The 19,292-nt window shown below is 42.9% G+C and overlaps 1 protein-coding gene across 1 annotated transcript in view; it reads right to left on the minus strand.

The window, feature by feature from the left end:
- Positions 1–307: 307 nt before the first annotated feature.
- The window catches only part of LOC137424176 (sulfotransferase 4A1-like), a 47,821-nt gene continuing 28,836 nt past the window's right edge, over positions 308–19,292 (minus strand). The window contains exons 6-7 of the mRNA XM_068111641.2: positions 13,454–13,592; positions 308–1,289 (exon numbers count right to left, since the gene is read on the minus strand). Coding sequence (XP_067967742.1) covers positions 1,174–1,289; positions 13,454–13,592 — 255 coding nt within the window. The 3' untranslated portion in view covers positions 308–1,173. The remainder of the gene's footprint in view (positions 1,290–13,453; positions 13,593–19,292) is intronic.

Genomic DNA, 19,292 nt, shown 5'->3' on the forward strand with positions numbered 1-19,292 from the left:
ATCAGTATGAAATTTCTTGAGCGTGATCGAGGGATAAATTGGTAGAGAAAAAAAAGGATGATGTCATTGGTGACGTGGTTCGGCAGTCATATATTTACTGCGTAGTCCGGAGGTCAATGGCGTCTGGAACAGGGTTTGTCTGTCTGTCCGGTGTGTGTTTTTTGTCTGTCCACCAATTAGAGCTGAGGATCTGGTCACATGACAGAAGCCAGCAGATCCTCCACTCAGCAGATCCAAGCCTGGCTACACCATAGTTAGACTATCGGTCTTGTTTTCAAAAAGCATGTCATTAATAAAACCACTAAAGAAGAGATGGAATAGATTTTAATACACTTTGCAATAATATACAATGTATTATAAGATGATATATATCATACAATTTACAGAGTGTTGGTGCTGCCAAAGCAGTTTCTTCGCAAGGGTTAAGCTGAGTAGTTGTTTAAGTTGGCCACGGTGCCGGTGCTAAGTCACCTACTCTTTTTGAAGGTCACCATGGGGATCTTTAACATTTAACAAATTATGTTGTCACACGGGACGCCAGTTTAAGGTCCATCCGAGAGACGGAACACATTGATGAATCGTCCCTGCCTGTGAAACACCAGGATCAGGATGACAGTTTATAGCTGGGTCTGGATTCAAACTCAGGCTAGAGAGCTGAGATGCGAGACTGCGAACCTCTAGGCCATCCTGCCAGATATGTAATGCATTGTACATACGTTCTTTTTTTTTACAGCAATAAATATAATTGGCTCGTTCCTCCATTATCTGGTCCAACAATATTAATTACATATTACTTGAGCAAGAAAATCCACTTATGTTTGTCAAGCAAGGTTCATTCCATATACCATACACTGAACATCCTTTCAATTGAAAAGGTGCGTCCAGGAACTTTAGACATGGCCAGCCATATTTCACCTCTTGAAACAATTGAAACCTCTCTCGAAAACAGCTGAGTAAAGGATTGAAACACTGGGCATTCTATTTGAGGAGCAACCATTGTTGCAGTAATTCCAGCCTGTTTAATGTGGTCTAACAATGGAGAAATCTTATCACGATTCTCCTTACTCACATAATTCAAGTGCTTCATTGTCATTTCTTGGATAGCTACATTATTTCGTAGTTGCAGTGATCAGTCATCCCCCGAAGTAAAGAGCAAACGGAAATTTTAGATCTTCAGCTCAACTGGAAGTCAAAAGCGAGGCCTTCCTTGGGAATCTGTTGCCGGTACACGTCGTCAAATTTCTCATTGAGGGACACAGTGAAAAGATCCTTCCAACGTCCAACACAACCTGCATAAAGAGAGTTTGTTTCTTAGAATGATGATTAGAGTGTTTATCCACAGGGTTGGTTCAATTTTACAATTATACTTGCAAGTCAAGCCAAGAGCTCATCAATTGCTGTTTGTTCTGCCATATATATATATATACACTACATGACCAAAAGTATGCGGACACCCCTTCTAATTAGTGGATTTGTCTGTTTCAGCCACACCCATTGCTGACAGGTATATATAATCAAGCACACAGCCATGCAATCTCCATAGACAAACATTGGCAGTAGAATGGGCCATACTGAAGAGCTCCGTGACTTTCAACATGGCACCACCATAGGATGCCACCTTTCCAACAAGTCAGTTCGTCAAATTTCTGCTCTGCTAGAGCTGCCCCGATCAACTGTAAGTGCTGTTATTGTGAAGTGGAAACGTCTAGGAGCAACAATAGCTCAGCTGCAAAGTGGTAGGCCACACAAGCTTGCAGAAGGGGAACGCCGAGTGCGGAAGCACGTAGAGCGTAAAAATCGTCTGTCCTCGGTTACAACACTCACTACCAAGTTCAAAACTGCCTTTGGAAGCAACGTCAGCACAACAAGTATTCGTCGGGAGTTTCATGAAATGGGTTGCAATGGCCGAGCAGCCGCACACAAGCCTAAGATCACCATGTGCAATGCCAAGTGTCGGCTAAAGTGGTGTAAAGCTCGCCACCATTGGACTCTGGAGCAGTGGAAATGCGTTCTCTGGAATGATGAATCACGCTTCACCATGTGGCAGTCCGACGGATGAATCTGGGTTTTGGCGGATGAAAGAAGAACGCTACCTGCCCGAATACATAGTGCAAACTGTGAAGTTTGGTGGAGAAGGCATACTATTCTAGGGCTATTTTTCATGGTTTGGGCTCGGCCCCTTAGTTGCAGTGAAGGGAAATCTTAACGCTACAGCATATAATGACATTCTAGACGATTGTGTGCTTCCAACTTTGTGGCAACAGTTTGGGGAAGGCCCTTTCCTGTTTCAGCATGACAATGCCCCCGTGCACAAAGCGAGGTCCATACAGAAATGGTTTATCAAGATCGCTGTGGAATAACTTGACTGGCCTGCACAGAGCCCTGACCTCATCCCCATCAAACACCCTTGGGGTGAATTGGAACGCTGACTATGAGCTAGGCCTAATCGCCCACATCAGTGCCCGGCCTCCCTCGTGCTCTTGTGGCTGAATGGAAGCAAATCCCCAAAGCAATGTTCCAACATCTATGGAATGCCTTCCCAGAAGAGTGGAGGCTGTTACAGCAGCAAAGTGGGGACCAACTCCATATTAATGCTCATGATTTTGGAATGAGATGTTCGGTATTCAGGTGTCCACATACTTTTGGTCATGTAGTGTGTGTATGTATGTATGTATATATATATATATATATATATATATATATATATATATATATATACAGTATATATATATATATATATATTATATATTATATATTATATATATATATATATATATATACTAGCAAAAGGAACTTCTCAATGACGGGGGGGGGGGGGGGCATAAATGAAGGGCATAAATGTCTCACCTGAAATGAGCAATTTCCTTTGGAGTGTGTATTGATAGAAATGGGAATTCAGTGTAAATATTGAGTGAGTAAATGTCACAATGGGTGCAGCTGCCTGATGAAAGATTGAGTACAGCCGAATGGAAGATCACCTTTCCATACCAACCGACCACCTCGAGGCACCTATCCCTCTCCACATTGTTTCTTCAGCTCCGACCTTCCCCCTCTCTATATTCCCCATAGCTTTGCTTTCAGCAATTTCCAACAGCATTTCATTCTGGTTTCTCATTCGATGATCCATAGATCAGTAGTTTCAGTTTCACGTTTCAACATCAGTTTCACATTGAGATATCAGTTTAGATTCATCATCACAACGTTTGATGCGATGCGAATAGTGCACAGAAAAGGTTGTCAAAACTGATTTTGGGAGGAAATGTTTTCCAATTATCTAAGGGGTCTTAAGTTTTTTAGGGTCATAAAGGGGTCTAAAGTGTTTAAAGAATCAAGGATCTTAAAAGGGCCAAATGGGGCCTAAAGGTGTCTAAGGACGAAAGAGCAAAAGGGGTCAAAAGTGTCCAAATGGTCTTAAATTGGCAAAAGTGTGTTAAAAAGTCAATAGGTCTGAAAAGTGTCAAAAGGTGTATATATCTCAAAAAGGTCGAAATGGGTATGAAAGGGTCTAAAGGGTGTAAAGGTCTAAGGGGTGTAAAAGGTCGAAGGGGTAGGTCGCAGGGGAGTAAATGGTCAAAGGGATCTAAGGGGTGTAAAGGATCTAAGGAGTGTTAGGGGTCTAAGGGGGTGTGAATGGTCGAATGGGTTTATGGGATGTAAAGGGTCTAAAGGGATGTAAAGGGTCATAGGTTTCTTAGGGGGTGTAAAGGGTCTGGAGTGGTCTAAGGGGGTGTAAAGGGTCTAGAGGAGTCTAGGGAGTGGAAAGGGTATAAAGGGGTCTAAGGGGTGGAAAGCGTCTAAGGGGGTGTAAAGGGTCTAGAGTGGTCTAAGGGGTGTAAAGGGTCAAAGGGGGTGTAAAGGGTCTAGAGTGGTCTAAGGGGGTGTAAAGGGTCTAGAGGAGTCCAAGGAGTGGAAAGGGCATAATAGTGTGTAAAGGAGTGAAGGTGTCGTAAAGAAATTACCTCAGAGTCATAAATAAATTAACTTGGGAGTGCAACACGACAATAACGGGCCAAATGACCTCCTCATCACCGTCATGGTATTAAACCCTTATTCAGGTATATAATGAATGAATGAATGATCGTTGTAAGGCCATGTTCCCCGCTAGAGTGGGGGTTAGCCTTGCGGGCCCCATGACAATCATGGTTCCCTGTTTGAGGCAATGTTTTTATGGCCGGATGCCCTTCCTGACGCCAACCCTTGGTCGCCTCTTACGATGCACAGGGATACGGTGTACCTATTCTAAGCCGGGGTACACACCGGGATCATTCATCCCAGCAAGCTGGTACTCAATTTGCCGAACTCGGAAGGATGACAGGCTGAGTCAACCCCCCTGGTGTTAATTTAGCAATTGACCGGGATTCAAACCCAGAATCCTGGGATCCCAAGCCGGCACCCCAACCGCTAAGCCAACACCAGGCGAGTTAAACCCTTATTCAGGTATATCGTGGTTAAAAATCTGAAGGTAGAACGTTTCATTGTGATTAACCTTGGGAGCTCAAAGCAGTTTGATCCCAAACACAGCAAAACAACAACTCACCTTGTTGTGAGGATAAGCCGATAAGGTAATCATTGGAGGTTCACCTGTTGTCAAGTGGTGGTTTGTAGTTGGCGTCACGTGGGGCCTTTTTTCTACAAACTATTTTTCACTCTTAAGGCAGATGTTGCTAGACAAGCAGTAAAATTCCCTTTTAAAACGATGTATAGGTTGTGTTTCTATTATTTTCGGTTTTTGAATAATTAGCGCATTTGAGAGGTCACATGACTCCTTTGCCGAACTTACAGATCATGGCAACGTCTTAATTAATAGTTGTTTCTCACATATGATAACATATGTGATGATCAGAGCTCAACATCAAACTAATTATATCGATATCCGTGTTGAAATCCAATAAAAATTGGGCTTTTTATGAAGATTTATATATGTGGATCGACCCTGGGAGATCATGGCGACAGGTGGCGGCTCCGATGTTGTTGGTTTTTTTTTTGGGGGGGGGGGGGGTTGTATACAAGGTTGAGGCTCGTGTAAGAGCTAACATTGATCACAAAAAGACAAACTGACACATAAAACATATGATAAAGGGAGCGGGTGACAAGATGGACAGCAGGGACATCGGGAGATCTGTGGGAGGGAGAGGGCTTGGGGGGGAGAAGGCATGGGAAAAAGGTTGGGAGGAGGCATGGGAAAAGGGGGGGGGGGAGAAGGCATGGGAAAAGGGGGGGGGGAGAAGGCATGGGAAAAGGGGGGGGGGAGAAGGCATGGGAAAAGGGGGGGGGGAGAAGGCATGGGAAAAGGGGGGGGGAGAAGGCATGGGAAAAGGGGGGAGAAGGCATGGGAAAAGGGGGGGGGAGAAGGCATGAGAAAAGGGGGGGGGAGAAGGCATGAGAAAAGGGGGGGGGAAGGCATGGGAAAACGGGGGGGGGAGAAGGCATGGGAAAAGGGGGGGGGAGAAGGCATGGGAAAAGGGGGGGGGGGAGAAGGCATGGGAAAAAGGGAGGAGGGGGGAAAATCTGTTGTCTGAAAATGGAATGAAAGAGTGAAGGTGAATAGATAGTCTTGATTTTGGCAGTTTAACCATAAGAGGGATGCTGGCAGATCTTGTGCGACCTGTAGGAATATTTGGGGGACAGAGCACAGACAGAGCAAGGGGAGCAAGGCCGGAAAGGAGTCGGTGGAAGACAGAAAGTCCACCAACCTGCCTGCGGTGAGTGAGTGAAAGGCCCTCGGAGATAGCTTCATCGTGGGAGATTCCAATGATTCTGAAAGCTTTGGTTTCAACAGCGTGAAGACGAGCTAGGTGTGAGGTAGGAACACCAGACCAGAGGGGAGAGCAGTATTACATTAAGCTGCAGATTAAAGCCTTGTATGTGGTGAGGAGCTCAGGTGTGCCAAGGAAGGATGCCCAGCCGACTAGCTTTGGCGACTGGAAAATGTGTGTTTCCAAGGAAAGATCATGGCAGATAGTGAGACCCAAAAGCTTGAGTGACAGAACTTCTTGGAGAGCATTGTTGAGAAAGTAGGTGGGAGGGTTGTCCAGTCGGTCTTTTCGGAGAGACAAAGTAAGAGTGTGAGATTTGTCAGGATTGAAAAGACGTGTTCCACTTGTCTGATTTTGTGCAGGTCTGCAGAGAGCGAGGAGGCTGCAGACTGCCAAACTGAGGGATGAGGTATGTAGCGGCAGAGAGTGGAGTCATCAGCAAAGAGATAGAGAGAGGATTTTCCAGAGAGTCGGATAGATCATTGATGAATAAATGAATGAATGAATGATCGTTTTAAGGCCATTTTCCCCGCTAGAGCAGGGGTTAGCCTTGCGGGCCCCATGACAATCATGGTTCCCTGTTTGAGGCAATGTTTTTATGGCCGGATGCCCTTCCTGGCGCCAACCCTTGGTCGCCTGCTACGATGCGTAGGGATACGGTGTACCTATTCTAAACTGGGGTACACACCGGGATCATTCATCCCAGCAAGCTTTTACTCAATTTCCCGAACTCGGAAGGATGACAGGCTGAGTCAACCCCCCTGGTGTTAATTTAGCAATTGACCGGGATTCGAACCCAGGATCCGGGGATCCCTAGCCGGCACCCTAACCGCTAAGCCAACACCAGGCAACACCAGGATAGATCATTGATGAAGACCAGAAAAAGCACAGGGCCCAGAACACTGCCTTGGGGATCTCCAGCCTGAACAGGAAGGGGAGATGAGAGAAAACCATTCAGGGCCACACCTTGACTACCACCAGAGAGGAAGTCCGCAAGCCATGCGTGGAGATTTCCATGGATACCATAGGAGGAGAGTTTGGTGAGCAGAGCAGTGTGCCAAACCATATCGAAGGCACGTGATATGTCGAGGAAGACAGCTCTGATTTCCTGTTTGGCATTAAGGACCTCCATCCATTGTTGAGACAGCAGAAGCAGCATGTCCAGAGTAGAATGACCTGGTCTGAATGCAAATTGATGATCCGAGATCAAGCCATTGGAGAAGAGGAAGGATTTGATGTCAGAAGCGAAGTTTGATCCCATGACCTCGCTGATTATTGGGAGCAGGCTGATTGGTCTGTAGTTGCAAGGATCTGTTTTTGCACCTTTTTGTGTAAAGCGGTGATGTTGGCTGATTTCCAAGCAGATGGCAGTTGACCTTGAGCAAAAGAAGGAGGTGAAGAGAATGGAGAGAGGGTGAGATAGAGCGGAAGAGCAGGAATTTAAGACCCGTGGGCTGATGCCGTCTGATCCAGTTGCAGAATCAGAGTCGAGGTTTGACAAAAACTTATCCACCTTGTCAGGAGAGACGGATGCAGAGTCCAGGAGCAGCTGGGTTATGCAGAGTCCAGGAGCAGCTGGGTTCGACTGGGTAAGGTGGGAACAGAGAGAGATGGGTTCGGGACACAAGATTTTGAGGCAAAAACAGAGTTGAGGCATTCGGCTTTTTCACGTGTGGTGTCAGCTGTGTAGCCGTTTGAGGTAAGGGAGGGGATGGAGGGGGAACAAACACCAGAAACGGATTTGACCAGATGCCACCAGGATTTGGAGGAGGGAGACAGGTGTGAGAGTTCAGTCTTGAGAGCAGAGAGATATTGTTTCCTGGCTCTCCTGATGGTAGACACACACTTGTTCCGAGCTTTGTGAAGGGAACTGAGATTACCTTCAGTTGGATTAGCCTTCCAGGAGACGAAGGCAAGTTGCTTCATGGCAACTGCCTCACCACAAGCTTCAGTGTATCATGGACGGGAGGAAGGGTATGACAACTGACGACGAGATGGGATAAATCTGTGCACGAGAGAGAGCAGTTTTTGTTGGAAGAATTCCCAGGAAGAGTTGATGACAGAGGCAGTAGAGATGGGAGACCAGTCCAGACGATTGATGGCTGCTTGAAGACCGTGCCAGTTGGCCTGAGTGAAATGCCAGACTCGTCGGCGCTGAGGAGGCTCTCTGAGAATGCCCAGAGAGATGTCCACTTTAACAAGCAAATGATCAGAAGAACCGATTGGAGCAGAGGAAGAGCAGCAGACATTTGCAGGGAAGTTAGTCATAACCAAGTCGAGAAGAGAAGATACTCCATTGACTGAGACCTAGGTCGGGTTTTAAGTTATGAATTGTGAGAAAATAACTGTTTTAAAACCTCTATTTAGGTGCAGGGTGGTACAAGATGTTATCCTATGAAGTTTCGTGCCGATTTACTTTGGGAGCTCAGAGAAGTGGTTCACAAACAGACGGACATTTCGCATATATATATATACACACACGAGTATATGTAATATGTATATACACATATATGAAGAATGCATGTCCTTACTGGTTGAATTTGCACATTGCACCATTATTGAGGTCTGGCTATGGAGTTGATACACTAGATCCTGCAGATTGGAGAAACAATTTTGAATTTTACCAAATTGGCAGTGCACTATGTGACTACCCTTTTTGAAAAGTACCATGGGATCTATAAAGTCCACAAACCAGCACACGGGCAGCCATCTTAAGTAAAGACCCCCTCTGAAGGATAGATTACTCTTTGATGCTTTTCCTACAAAGCATCACGATGATTGAATAATACCTACAATACTCAAAGGTGAGTAACCTCAGCTACCTGTCATGGTGCTGTCTTTAGAATGCTCTAGAACGTCAGTAGGGCTTATCAAATACCACATTGCGCTATCGATACACGACATTGATTTGTACACATTGTATGATGGCATCTTGTTTTTGTTAAAAGATAAGTCTGTGTTTTGCAAAGCTTTCTTCTGGCTATGCACATTGTCTGTGAATGCTGTGAGGCATAGGTATAAATTGAAAGGACTATCCAATAAATATTAACACGATTTATGATGCTATTTAATTTTGTTTAATCTTACAAAAAAAATTAATGGCTCCTTTTTAGGTCATCTACAAATTAGATATTTTTAAAAAATTGACCAATTTTTGCCATGTGCCCCATACAACCCTTAACCACTGACCACTGACATAACCAACCACATGTTTCAAGCTCTCCTCTTCATCCCATTTCCTCCCAACATTCATTATTTTCTCTTCCCATACTACCCATACTCCGCTACCCTTGCTTCTCTATTTTATCCTTCTTAATTGTATATCATATGTTGATTACTCCAACTTGCTTATTCTTAATCTTTTGTTCAAAATATTTCCTGGGTGGAATCCAAACGTATCTCCTGATACAAAACAATATGAGAATTGTTGAGGCTGAACGTCACTTAAAAGGGAATTACAACAAAAGAATAATGAAAAATCACTCGTAGAGCGATAATTTGTAAAAGAGAGCAAAGTAGAATGGCACTCAGTAGAGTATCCTTTTGACCTCAAAAATAATTGGTGTTTCAAATTCAGTGACCCAATATGCAAATCTTCTTCAAATTTTAGGTTAATCAGATGAAAATTGACAATTTTAGAAATTTGGTCTATGCGGACCTATTGGCCGATGTTGATCTCAAAAATAGTTGGTGGTTGAATTAAGTTCGCTGATATGAAACTCCTATTCAAATTTCAAGTCAATCAGATGAAAATTGAGGATTTTAGAAATTTGGAAAAAGTGGTTGACCTTTCAAAAAGTTGAAAAAGTGAAAATGTGGTCTTTTGACCTTTTCACCTCAAAAATAAATAGGATTCTGTCAAACCACCAACTCTACCTTCACGTGAAGTTTCGTGAAGATCAGTTTAAAATTGTCACCTGTAGGCAAGTATACAGTCACGTGAAAAAGTAAGTACACCCCATGTAGGATTCTGTCAAACCACCAACTCTACCTTTACGTGAAGTTTCGTGAAGATCAGTTTAAAATTGTGACCTGTAGGCAAGTATACAGTCACGTGAAAAAGTAAATACACCCCATGTAAAGTTTTGACTTTTTCAACATATTTCAACATACAGCTATTTGATCTTCATTTCAACAATATTGATAGATAAAGGTGATATAATATAACAAATATCATGAAACATTTACATTTTGTAGTCCATTGTATAATTTAAATAAACATAAATGCAAATTTCGCATGTGGAAAAAGTAAGTACACCCTTGGCTCTAATAGGAGGTGTTGCCCCCTTTGGCAGAAACAACCTCAAGTAGGCGTTTCTTATAACTGTCTACCAGTCTCTGACATCGACTGGGAGAAATTTTTGCCCACTCCTCCATGCAGAATTCTTTCAGCTGTGCGATGTTTGAGGGGATTCTTGCATGCACATCTCGTTTCAAATCCCCCCACAACATCTCGATGGGATTTGGATCCGGGCTTTGGCTTGGCCATTCCAGAACCCTCCATTTCTTTCTTTTCATCCATTCCTTGGTGGATTTACTGGTATGTTTAGGGTCATTGTCATGTTGCAAGGTCCACCTTCGGTTGAGCTTCAACTTTCCGACAGATGGCCTCACATTATCCTCAAGCACCCTCTGGTACAATGAATAATTCATAGTGGATTCCATGATGGTGAGCTGCCCAGGCCCTGATGCAGCAAAGCTGCCCCAAACCATAATATTTCCACCACCATGCTTTACAATTGGTATCAGGTTCTTGTGGTCAAATGCTGTCTTTGGTTTTTGCCAAACATGTCTTCTGGTACTGTGGCCAAATAGCTCTACCTTTGACTCATCTGTCCAGAGCACATTGTTCCAGAAGTGCTTGTCTTTGCCTAGTTGTTCATTGGCAAACTTTAGTCTTGCCCTGATGTTCTTTCTGGACAGCAAAGGTTTCCTCCTGTCACACCTCGCATGTAGATCAAATTTGTGCAGCCTCTTTCTAATGGTAGACTCGTGCACTTTGACAACAGTGGCAAGAGCTACCTGTAGGTCCCGTGATGACATTCTGGGGTTCTTCGAGACTTCTTTCAGCATCTTGCGGTCTGCTCTTGGGCTGAACTTGCTGGGGCGGCCTGGCCTGAACAAGTTGGCATTTGTTTGAATCTTCTCCACTTGTAGATAATCTTCCGGACAGTCGAATGATTGATTTCAAATTGTTTGGAGATCTTTTTAAATCCCTTCCCAGACTTGTAGGCATATATAACCTTCTTTCTGAAGGCCTCAGAGAGCTCTTTTGATCTAGGCATGGTGACGCCGCACACTTCAACAACAAAGAGCAAACCAAACTAAATATCTGAGGTGTAAATAAGACAGGTTCCTCCAAGATCCTCTCTAACGATGTTCTAATCATTTGCACCTGAGCTGGTGCATCTGATTCTAATTTTAGGTATTTGAAGTCGTGATAAATGTAGGGGTTTACTTACTTTTTCCACATGCGAAATTTTCATTTATGTTTATTTAAATTATACAATGGACTACAAAATGTAAATGTTTCATTATATTTGTTATATTATATCACCTTTATCTATCAATATTGTTGAAATGAAGATCAAATAGCTGTATGTTGAAAAGGTCAAAACTTTACATGGGGTGTACTTACTTTTTCAGGTGACTGTAAGTGAGCGGACAGACAAACACACAAACCCACAAACTGGAGTGATCAACATACAATACTCGTCACAAAAAAATATTTTTGCCAAATTACAAACAAATCTGCTAACAGAATCCTACAATGAAAAGCTTTACAAATGCAGAAATTTTGTGAATCGTGTGATTATTGAAAGACAAAACATAATACATTTAGGGTGTGACTACTTGAGTTAGAACTGTGTTGAGCAAACTATCTGTGATTAGCCAACACTTGCTCCATCATCCACATACAATGACTGATTAATTATTGCACTGATTAATGACTCATTAATGTACTGCACAATAAAACATGGATATTACAAGAGTTTAAGAATGAATGCTTTACTGGGGAGGGGTAAATGGACTTTTAGGCAATCCTGTATTTGTAAAAAAAATTAAACCCCTGACTTAGTGAGGCAGCAAGCAAGGCACAGATCGAGTCTCAAGACGATAATTGCTGCACGACCTGTTAGCAACAAGTATTTCCCACACTAAGACATTGTTTACAAATGCCACACAAACGTTTGTTTACATATACAGTACACATGACGTCACAGGCAGGCCAGGTGTTTAATTAATGTTCAATGCCTTCCCTCGGATGGATATTAAACTGGTGTCCAGTCTGCATGCATTCGTTGGTGGATGTCAAAGATCACTTCGTTTTCGCAAATGCCGGCACCCTGGCCAAATTCCAAATTCTAGCACCAACTACTGCTGGGAGAGGGATGGAAAATCACACCCAGCATGACCCCAGGCCAAGTAACTGCTTCAGCAGAATGAACACTCTGTACCACAGAGTATGGTACATTGGTATATATATGTATATATATATTATATATATATATATATATATATATATATATATATATATATATATATATATATATATATATATATATATACACACTACATGACGAAAAGAATGTGGACACCCAAACATCACACATCTCATTAGAAGATTATGGGCATTAATATGGAGTTGGTCCCCCTTTGCTGCTATAACAGCCTCCACTCTTCTGGGAAGGCTTTCCACTAGATGTTGGAACATTACTGTGAGGATTTGCAACCATTCAGCCACAAGAGCACTTGGGAGGTCAGGCACTGATGTTCGGTGATTAGGCCTGGCTCACAGACAGCGTTCCAATTCATCCCAAAGGTGTTTGATGGGGTTGAGGTCAGGGCTCTGTGCAGGCCAGTCAAGTTATTCCACACTGATCTCGACAAACCATTTCTGTATAGATGTCTCTTTGTGCATGGGGGCATTGTCATGCTGAAACAGGAAAGGGCCTTCCCCAAATTGTTGCCACAAAGTTGGAAGCACACAATCGTCTATGTCATTATATGCTGTGGCATTAAGATTTCCCTTCAAAGGAACTAAGGGCCCGAGCCCGAACCATGAAAAACAGCCCCAGACCATTATTCCTCCTCCACCAAACTTTACAGTTGGCACTATGCATTCGGACAGGTAGCGTTCTTTCTGGGGAAAGGTATTTGCACTTGCATAGTATTCTTGCAGATTCGAGCAGGAACTTGTAATTTGCCTATGATACACATACACAATGGCGGACTCTTTTCGAAAGGTGTCATGGAATCTTTGACATTCAAAAAAGAATCCTCAAAGATTAAAGAAATGCCACGGCTCTGCCAATAAGAAAATGATATTTGTGAGGTTACTTTACTCTGCTTTCCTGTATCCCGATTTCCGTGTGTGCCACTGCAGAACTTGTATATTGAGGACTGATCATTGATGATGTTTTCTGATTTCTCAATTTCAATTGATGAATTTAACCTTTTCTTAATAATCTACGATTGTGAAACAAGGTTGCATTTTAAAGTATTTCAGTACATGCTTGAAGGTCAAATAATAAATAAATAAATAAATGAATATTAAAAAAATAATAATAATAATAATTTAATGTGCACATAATGCAATATCATCTTGCCATGAATAAAGAAAGTTAATGATGAAATGATGTCAAATGACGTAAAACAACATGTTGGGTGGAGCTTGGTGTAAATGCAAAGTATACCTTGGTTCATTGGAAGTGCCTCTGAACTGCAGCAGAGGTTTGCCAGTTCCTGGCAGTAGTTCAGTATGGCATCCATCTGCTCCTGTGTATAGCTCACACTCAGAAAGGTCGACAATGCTGAAATCACTCCGTCAAGATTCTGCAAACAAATGGTAACTCGACAGTCAAGATCGACCCTGCAGACTGACCGAATGCTGCTTTTTTTTTGGGCTACTATCCTTGTTTAGACCCAGCGCAGGCACTTCCTGGTTGCAAACCTTTTTTTTTTTTTTTAGCTCACCTGGCACGATGTTCAGGGGAGCTTATGCGATGGCGCGTCGTCCGTCCGTCCTTCCGTATGTCAGTCCGTAAGTCCTTCAGTCCATCAGTCAACACTTAAAACTTCTTCTCCGAAACCGCTGATTGGATTGCGACCAAATTTGTCACAAATGATAATTGTTGTGTTGTGACTAAAGTTTGTTCACAGCATTAATAAAAGTCTCACTTTAATATATACACACACACACACACATACATACATACATACATGCATACATAGTACATACATATATAACAATTGTCTGTTCGCCGGGCACTTTTAACCTGCTGTTACAAGCGCTAAATCTGTGATTCAAATTTTTTTTATTTTAAGGAAATGGTATGAACCCGTCTCTTCTCATTCACAGTCTGATCTCTCATGATCCTGATTTTCATTGAAGAACAGAACAATTATGGTTAACCATCCTGAAATTGCAACGCTTACAGCTAGGTGGCCATGGTTACAAGCACCCATACACACACATGAACTTATGCTTCTCCTTTCACCAATAGATGCAAAATAGGTTTGGATGTCATGTGAGTTGACTGGTGTCTTCAAGTCAATTGTCTCCAGATTCCAAGCCACAGAAAAACAGGGTTGTTAGGGTTAGGGTTAGGGAAAGCTCACCTGGTAGAATAAACAGTATACTAAAATGACGAAGGGTATTTTAAACCAATTTCAATGGTTGCTAGAAGACAGGGCAGCATGTAGAATCATACTAACATAATGATAAGACTTTAAACAAACAAGCAAAAAAATACCTATTTTGGGGGGCAACCACCACCCTTCCCACCCCGTGTACCTCCTCAGACCCCAATTTTTACAATGCCTTGAACAAACATTGGTACATCACAGGTGATGAAGGTTGTGGTGAAGTTTCATCAAAGTTGTGCATGTAGGTTCTGAGAAAAAAAAGCAAATACCTATTTTGGGGGGCAAGCCCCACAGACCACCTTAGACCCAGATTTTTTTTAAATGCCAGGAACAAACTTTGGTACAACACGGGTGATAAAGGTTGTGGTCAAGTTTAATCAGAATTGCATGTGTATAGTTTCTGAGAAGAAAGCAAACACCGATTTTTGGGGGGCAACCCCCCCTCCCCCCCCCCCCCCCCCCCGTATACCCTCAAAGGGCTTTTTTTTTTTATGCTGTGAGCAAACTTTGATATATCACGGGTGGTGAAGGTTGTGGTGAAGTATCTTCGAAATCGTGTGTGTAGTTTCAGAGAAGAAAGCAAATATCTATTTTGGGGGTCAAACCTGGATCCACTTTGAACCCCTGTAAACCCCCAAAGGGGCAGATTTTTTTTAATGCCGTGAACAAACTTTGGTACATCACGGGTGATGAAGGTTGTGGTCAAGTTTCATCGAAATAGTGTGTGTAGTTCCAGTGGAAAAAGCAAATTCCAATTTTGGGGGTTCAAACCTGGATCCACTTTGACCCTCGGTATACCCCCCTTAGACCTTGTTTCCCACAGAATCTTGTTTCTCACAGTCTGAGAGTCCTTTTGGTGCTTTTTTTGCAAACTCCAAGCGGGCTTTCATGTGTCTTTCACTGAGGAGAGGCTTCCGTCTGGCCACTCTGCCATAAAGCCCAGATCGGTGGAGTGTTGCAGTGATGCAGTGATGGTTGTCCTTCTGGAAGTTTCTCCCATCTCCACACAGGATCTCTGGAGCTCAGCCAGAGTGACCATCGGGTTCTTGGTCATCTCTCCTACAAAGGCCCTTCTCCCCCGATTGCTCAGTTTGGCCGGGCGGCCAGCTCTAGGAAGAGCCCTGGTTGTTCCAAACTTCTTCCATTTAAGAATTATGGAGGCCACTGTGCTCTTCGGAACCTTCAATGCAGCAGAAATTTTTTGTCGGCTTCCCCAGATCTGTGCCTCGACACAATCCTGTCTCTGAGCTTTACAGGCATTTCCTTCGACCTCATAGCTTGGTTTTTGCTCTGATATGCATTGTCAGGTGGGAGACCTTATATAGACAGGTGTGTGCCTTTCCAAATCATGTCCAATCAATTGAATTTACCACAGGTGGACTCCAATCAAGGTGTAGAAAACATCTCAAAGATGATCAAGAGAAATGGGAGGCACCTGAGGTAAATTTCAATTGTCTTAGGGTCTGAATACTTATGTCAATGTGATATTTCAGTTTTTTCTTTTTAATAAATTTGCAAAATTTTCTAAAATCCTGTTTACTCTTTGTCATTATGGGGTATTGAGTGTAGATTGATGAGGGAAAAAATGAATTTAAACGATTTCAGCATAAGGCTGCAACATAACAAAATGTGAAAAAAGTGAAAGGGTCTGAATACTTTCTGAATGCACTATATACACAGTCACGTGAAAAAGTAAGTACACCCCATGTAAAGTTTTGACTTTTTCAACATATTTCAACATACAGCTATTTGATATTCATTTCAACAATATTGATAGATAAAGGTGATATAATATAACAAATATCATGAAACATTTACATTTTGTAGTCCATTGTATAATTTAAATAAACATAAATGCAAATTTCGCATGTGGAAAAAGCAAGTACACCCCTGGCTCCAATAGGTGGTATTGCCGCCTTTGGCAGAAACAACCTCAAGTAGGCGTTTCTTATAACTGTCTACCAGTCTCTGACATCGACTGAGAATTTTTTGCCCACTCCTCCATGCAGAATTATTTCAGCTGTGCGATGTTTGAGGGGTTTCTTGCATGCACAGCTCGTTTCAAATCCCCCCACAAAATCTCGATGGGATTTAGATCCGGGCTTTGACTTGGCCATTCCAGAACCCTCCATTTCTTTCTTTTCAGCCATTCCTTGGTGGATTTACTGGTATGTTTAGGACTATTGTCATGTTGCAAGGTCCACCCTCGGTTGAGCTTCAACTCGCCGACAGATGGCCTCACATTATCCTCAAGCATCCTCTGGTACAATGAAGAATTCATAGTGGATTCTATATGGTGAGCTGCCCAGGCTCTGATCCAGCAAAGCTGCCCCAAACCATAATATTTCCACCACCATGCTTTACAGTTGGTATCAGGTTCTTGTGGTAAAATGCTGTCTTTGGTTTTCGCCAAACATGTCTTCTGGTACTGTGGACAAATAGCTCTACCTTGGACTCATCTGTCCAGAGCACATTGTTCAAGAAGTGATGGCCTTTGCCGAGGTGTTCATGGGCAAACTTGAGTCTTGCCCTGATGTTCTTTCTGGACAGCAAAGGTTTCCTCCTGGCACACCTCCCATTTGATCAAATTTGTGCAACTTCTTTCTAATGGTACACTCGTGCACTTTGACATCAACAGTGGCAAGCGCTATCTGTCGGTCCCGTGATGACATTTTGGGGTTTTTAGAGACTTCTTTCAGCATCTTGCGTTCTGCTCTCGTGCTGAACTTGCTGGGGCGGCCTGGCCTGAACAAGTTGGCAGTTGTTTGGAATCTTCTCCACTTGTAGATGATCTTCCGGACAGTCTAATGATTGATTTCAAATTGTTTGGAGATCTTTTTAAATCCCTTCCCAGACTCGTAGGCATCTATAACCTTCTTTCTGAAGACCTCAGATAGCTCTTTTGATCTAGGCATGGTGACGCCACACACTTCAACAACAAAAAGCAAACCAAACTAAATGTCTGAGGTTTAAATAAGACAGGTTCCTCCGAGATCCTCTCTGACGATGTTCTCATCATTTGCACCTGAGATGGTGCACCTGATTTTAATTTTAGGTATTTGAAGTAGTGATAAATGTAGGCCTTTTGTAGGGGTGTATTTACTTTTTCCACATGCGAAATTTGCATTTATGTTTATTTAAATTATACACTGGACTACAAAATGTAAATGTTTCATGATATTTGTTATATTATATCACCTTTATCCATCAATATTGGTGACATGAAGATCAAATAGCTGTATGTTGAAATATGTTGAAAAAGTCAAAACTTTACATGGGGTGTACTTACTTTTTCACGTGACTGTATATGCAAACTCTGGTGGAGACCAGCCCAGCCCTGTTTTTGTCCCCCGTCACACAGCGGAGCGAAAGGAGGACTATGGTTTTCCCTTACGTCCCTGTGTCCGTCCGTCTGTCCGCGCGTGCGTGCGTGCGTGCGTGCATGCGTGCGTAAGCGAAGGACCGCATTCGAATTTGGTGTGTGGGTGCAACCCACGTTAAAATCCAAGATGGCCGCCGCCACGTATGTCTGACGCCATGTATGTCTGATGCCATGTATGTCTGACGCCATGTATGTCTGAACCTTGTGAGCGGAATATCTTGAAAAATAAGCGAAGTACCAACTTCTAATCTGGTGTGTCGGTGTATCTAGGCACAAGGAAGAACGCTATTTAAAATTGGGTGGCCACGTCAAAATCCAAGATGGCCGCCGCCATGTATGTCTGTGAACATTGTGAGCGGAATATCTTGAAAAATAAGCGAAGTACCAACTTCTAATCTAGTGTGTGGGTGTATCGGGGCATAGGGAAGAAAGCTATTGAAAATTGGGTCGCCATTTCAAAATCCAAGATGGCCGCCGCCATGTATGTCTGAAACTTGTGAGAGGAATATCTTGAAAAATAAGAGAAGTACCAACTTCTAATCTGGTGTGTGGGTGTATCGGGGCATAAGGAAGAAAGCTATTGAAAATTGGGTCGCCACGTCAAAATCCAAGTTGGCCGCCACCATATATATGTCTGAACCTTGAGCGAAATATCTTGAAAAATAAGCGATGTACCAACTTCTAATCTGGTGTGTCGGTGTATCTAGTCATAAGGAAGAATGCTTTTTAACATTGGGTCGCCACGTCGAAATCCAAGATGGCCGCCGCCATGTATGTCTGAACATTGTGAGTGGAATACCTTGAAAAATAAGCGAAGTACCAACTTCTAATCTGGTGTGTGGGTGTATCTATGCACAATGAAGAAGGCTATTGCAAATTGGGTCGCCACGTCAAAATCCAAGATGGCCGCCTTGCATCTGCCACTTTGTCAACTCACCTCACTTCACCGACGGGGGACCTAGGCGTAACGCTTGTTTCAATGATTTTCAGACATACACACAGACAGATAATTGTCACATTTAATATAGTAGGATGCATAGTAACAAACTACTTTTTGAACAACCTTTAATTCTGGAATATCTGCAGCAAACGCCCGATTGTCCACCCTCAATTTCCAGGACGATCCTCTAAGTAAAGCCACCAGATGAGCAGACATCGCTTTTTCACCACTTGCACCCAACTTTGAGATTCAATTAAATTGTGCTTAATCACAATTCCAAATTATCCTTTCCATCATATAAGTACCAAAGTTGACGTTCCGAATCCTCAAACCACTTTGCAACATCACTGTCATTGATTCACTAACAGCTGGATACTAAAACACCAGGGAACTAACACTGGGCTCAAATAACATCTCCGAAACATCCGTTCCACTTCTTCAATGATGGCTGACTGCAAAGCCTCCGTGGGGCAGAGACGAGGCTTAGCCGAGACATCAATCACAAGGCCCAAAATTATATGCACCAGCTTTCCTCCATCTATGGTTGCGGTGATCTTCCATCTCC

Source organism: Myxine glutinosa, chromosome 3, assembly GCF_964187855.1.
Source record: "Myxine glutinosa chromosome 3, kmMyxGlut1.1, whole genome shotgun sequence".
In the NCBI taxonomy this organism is placed as follows: Eukaryota; Metazoa; Chordata; class Myxini; order Myxiniformes; family Myxinidae; genus Myxine; species Myxine glutinosa.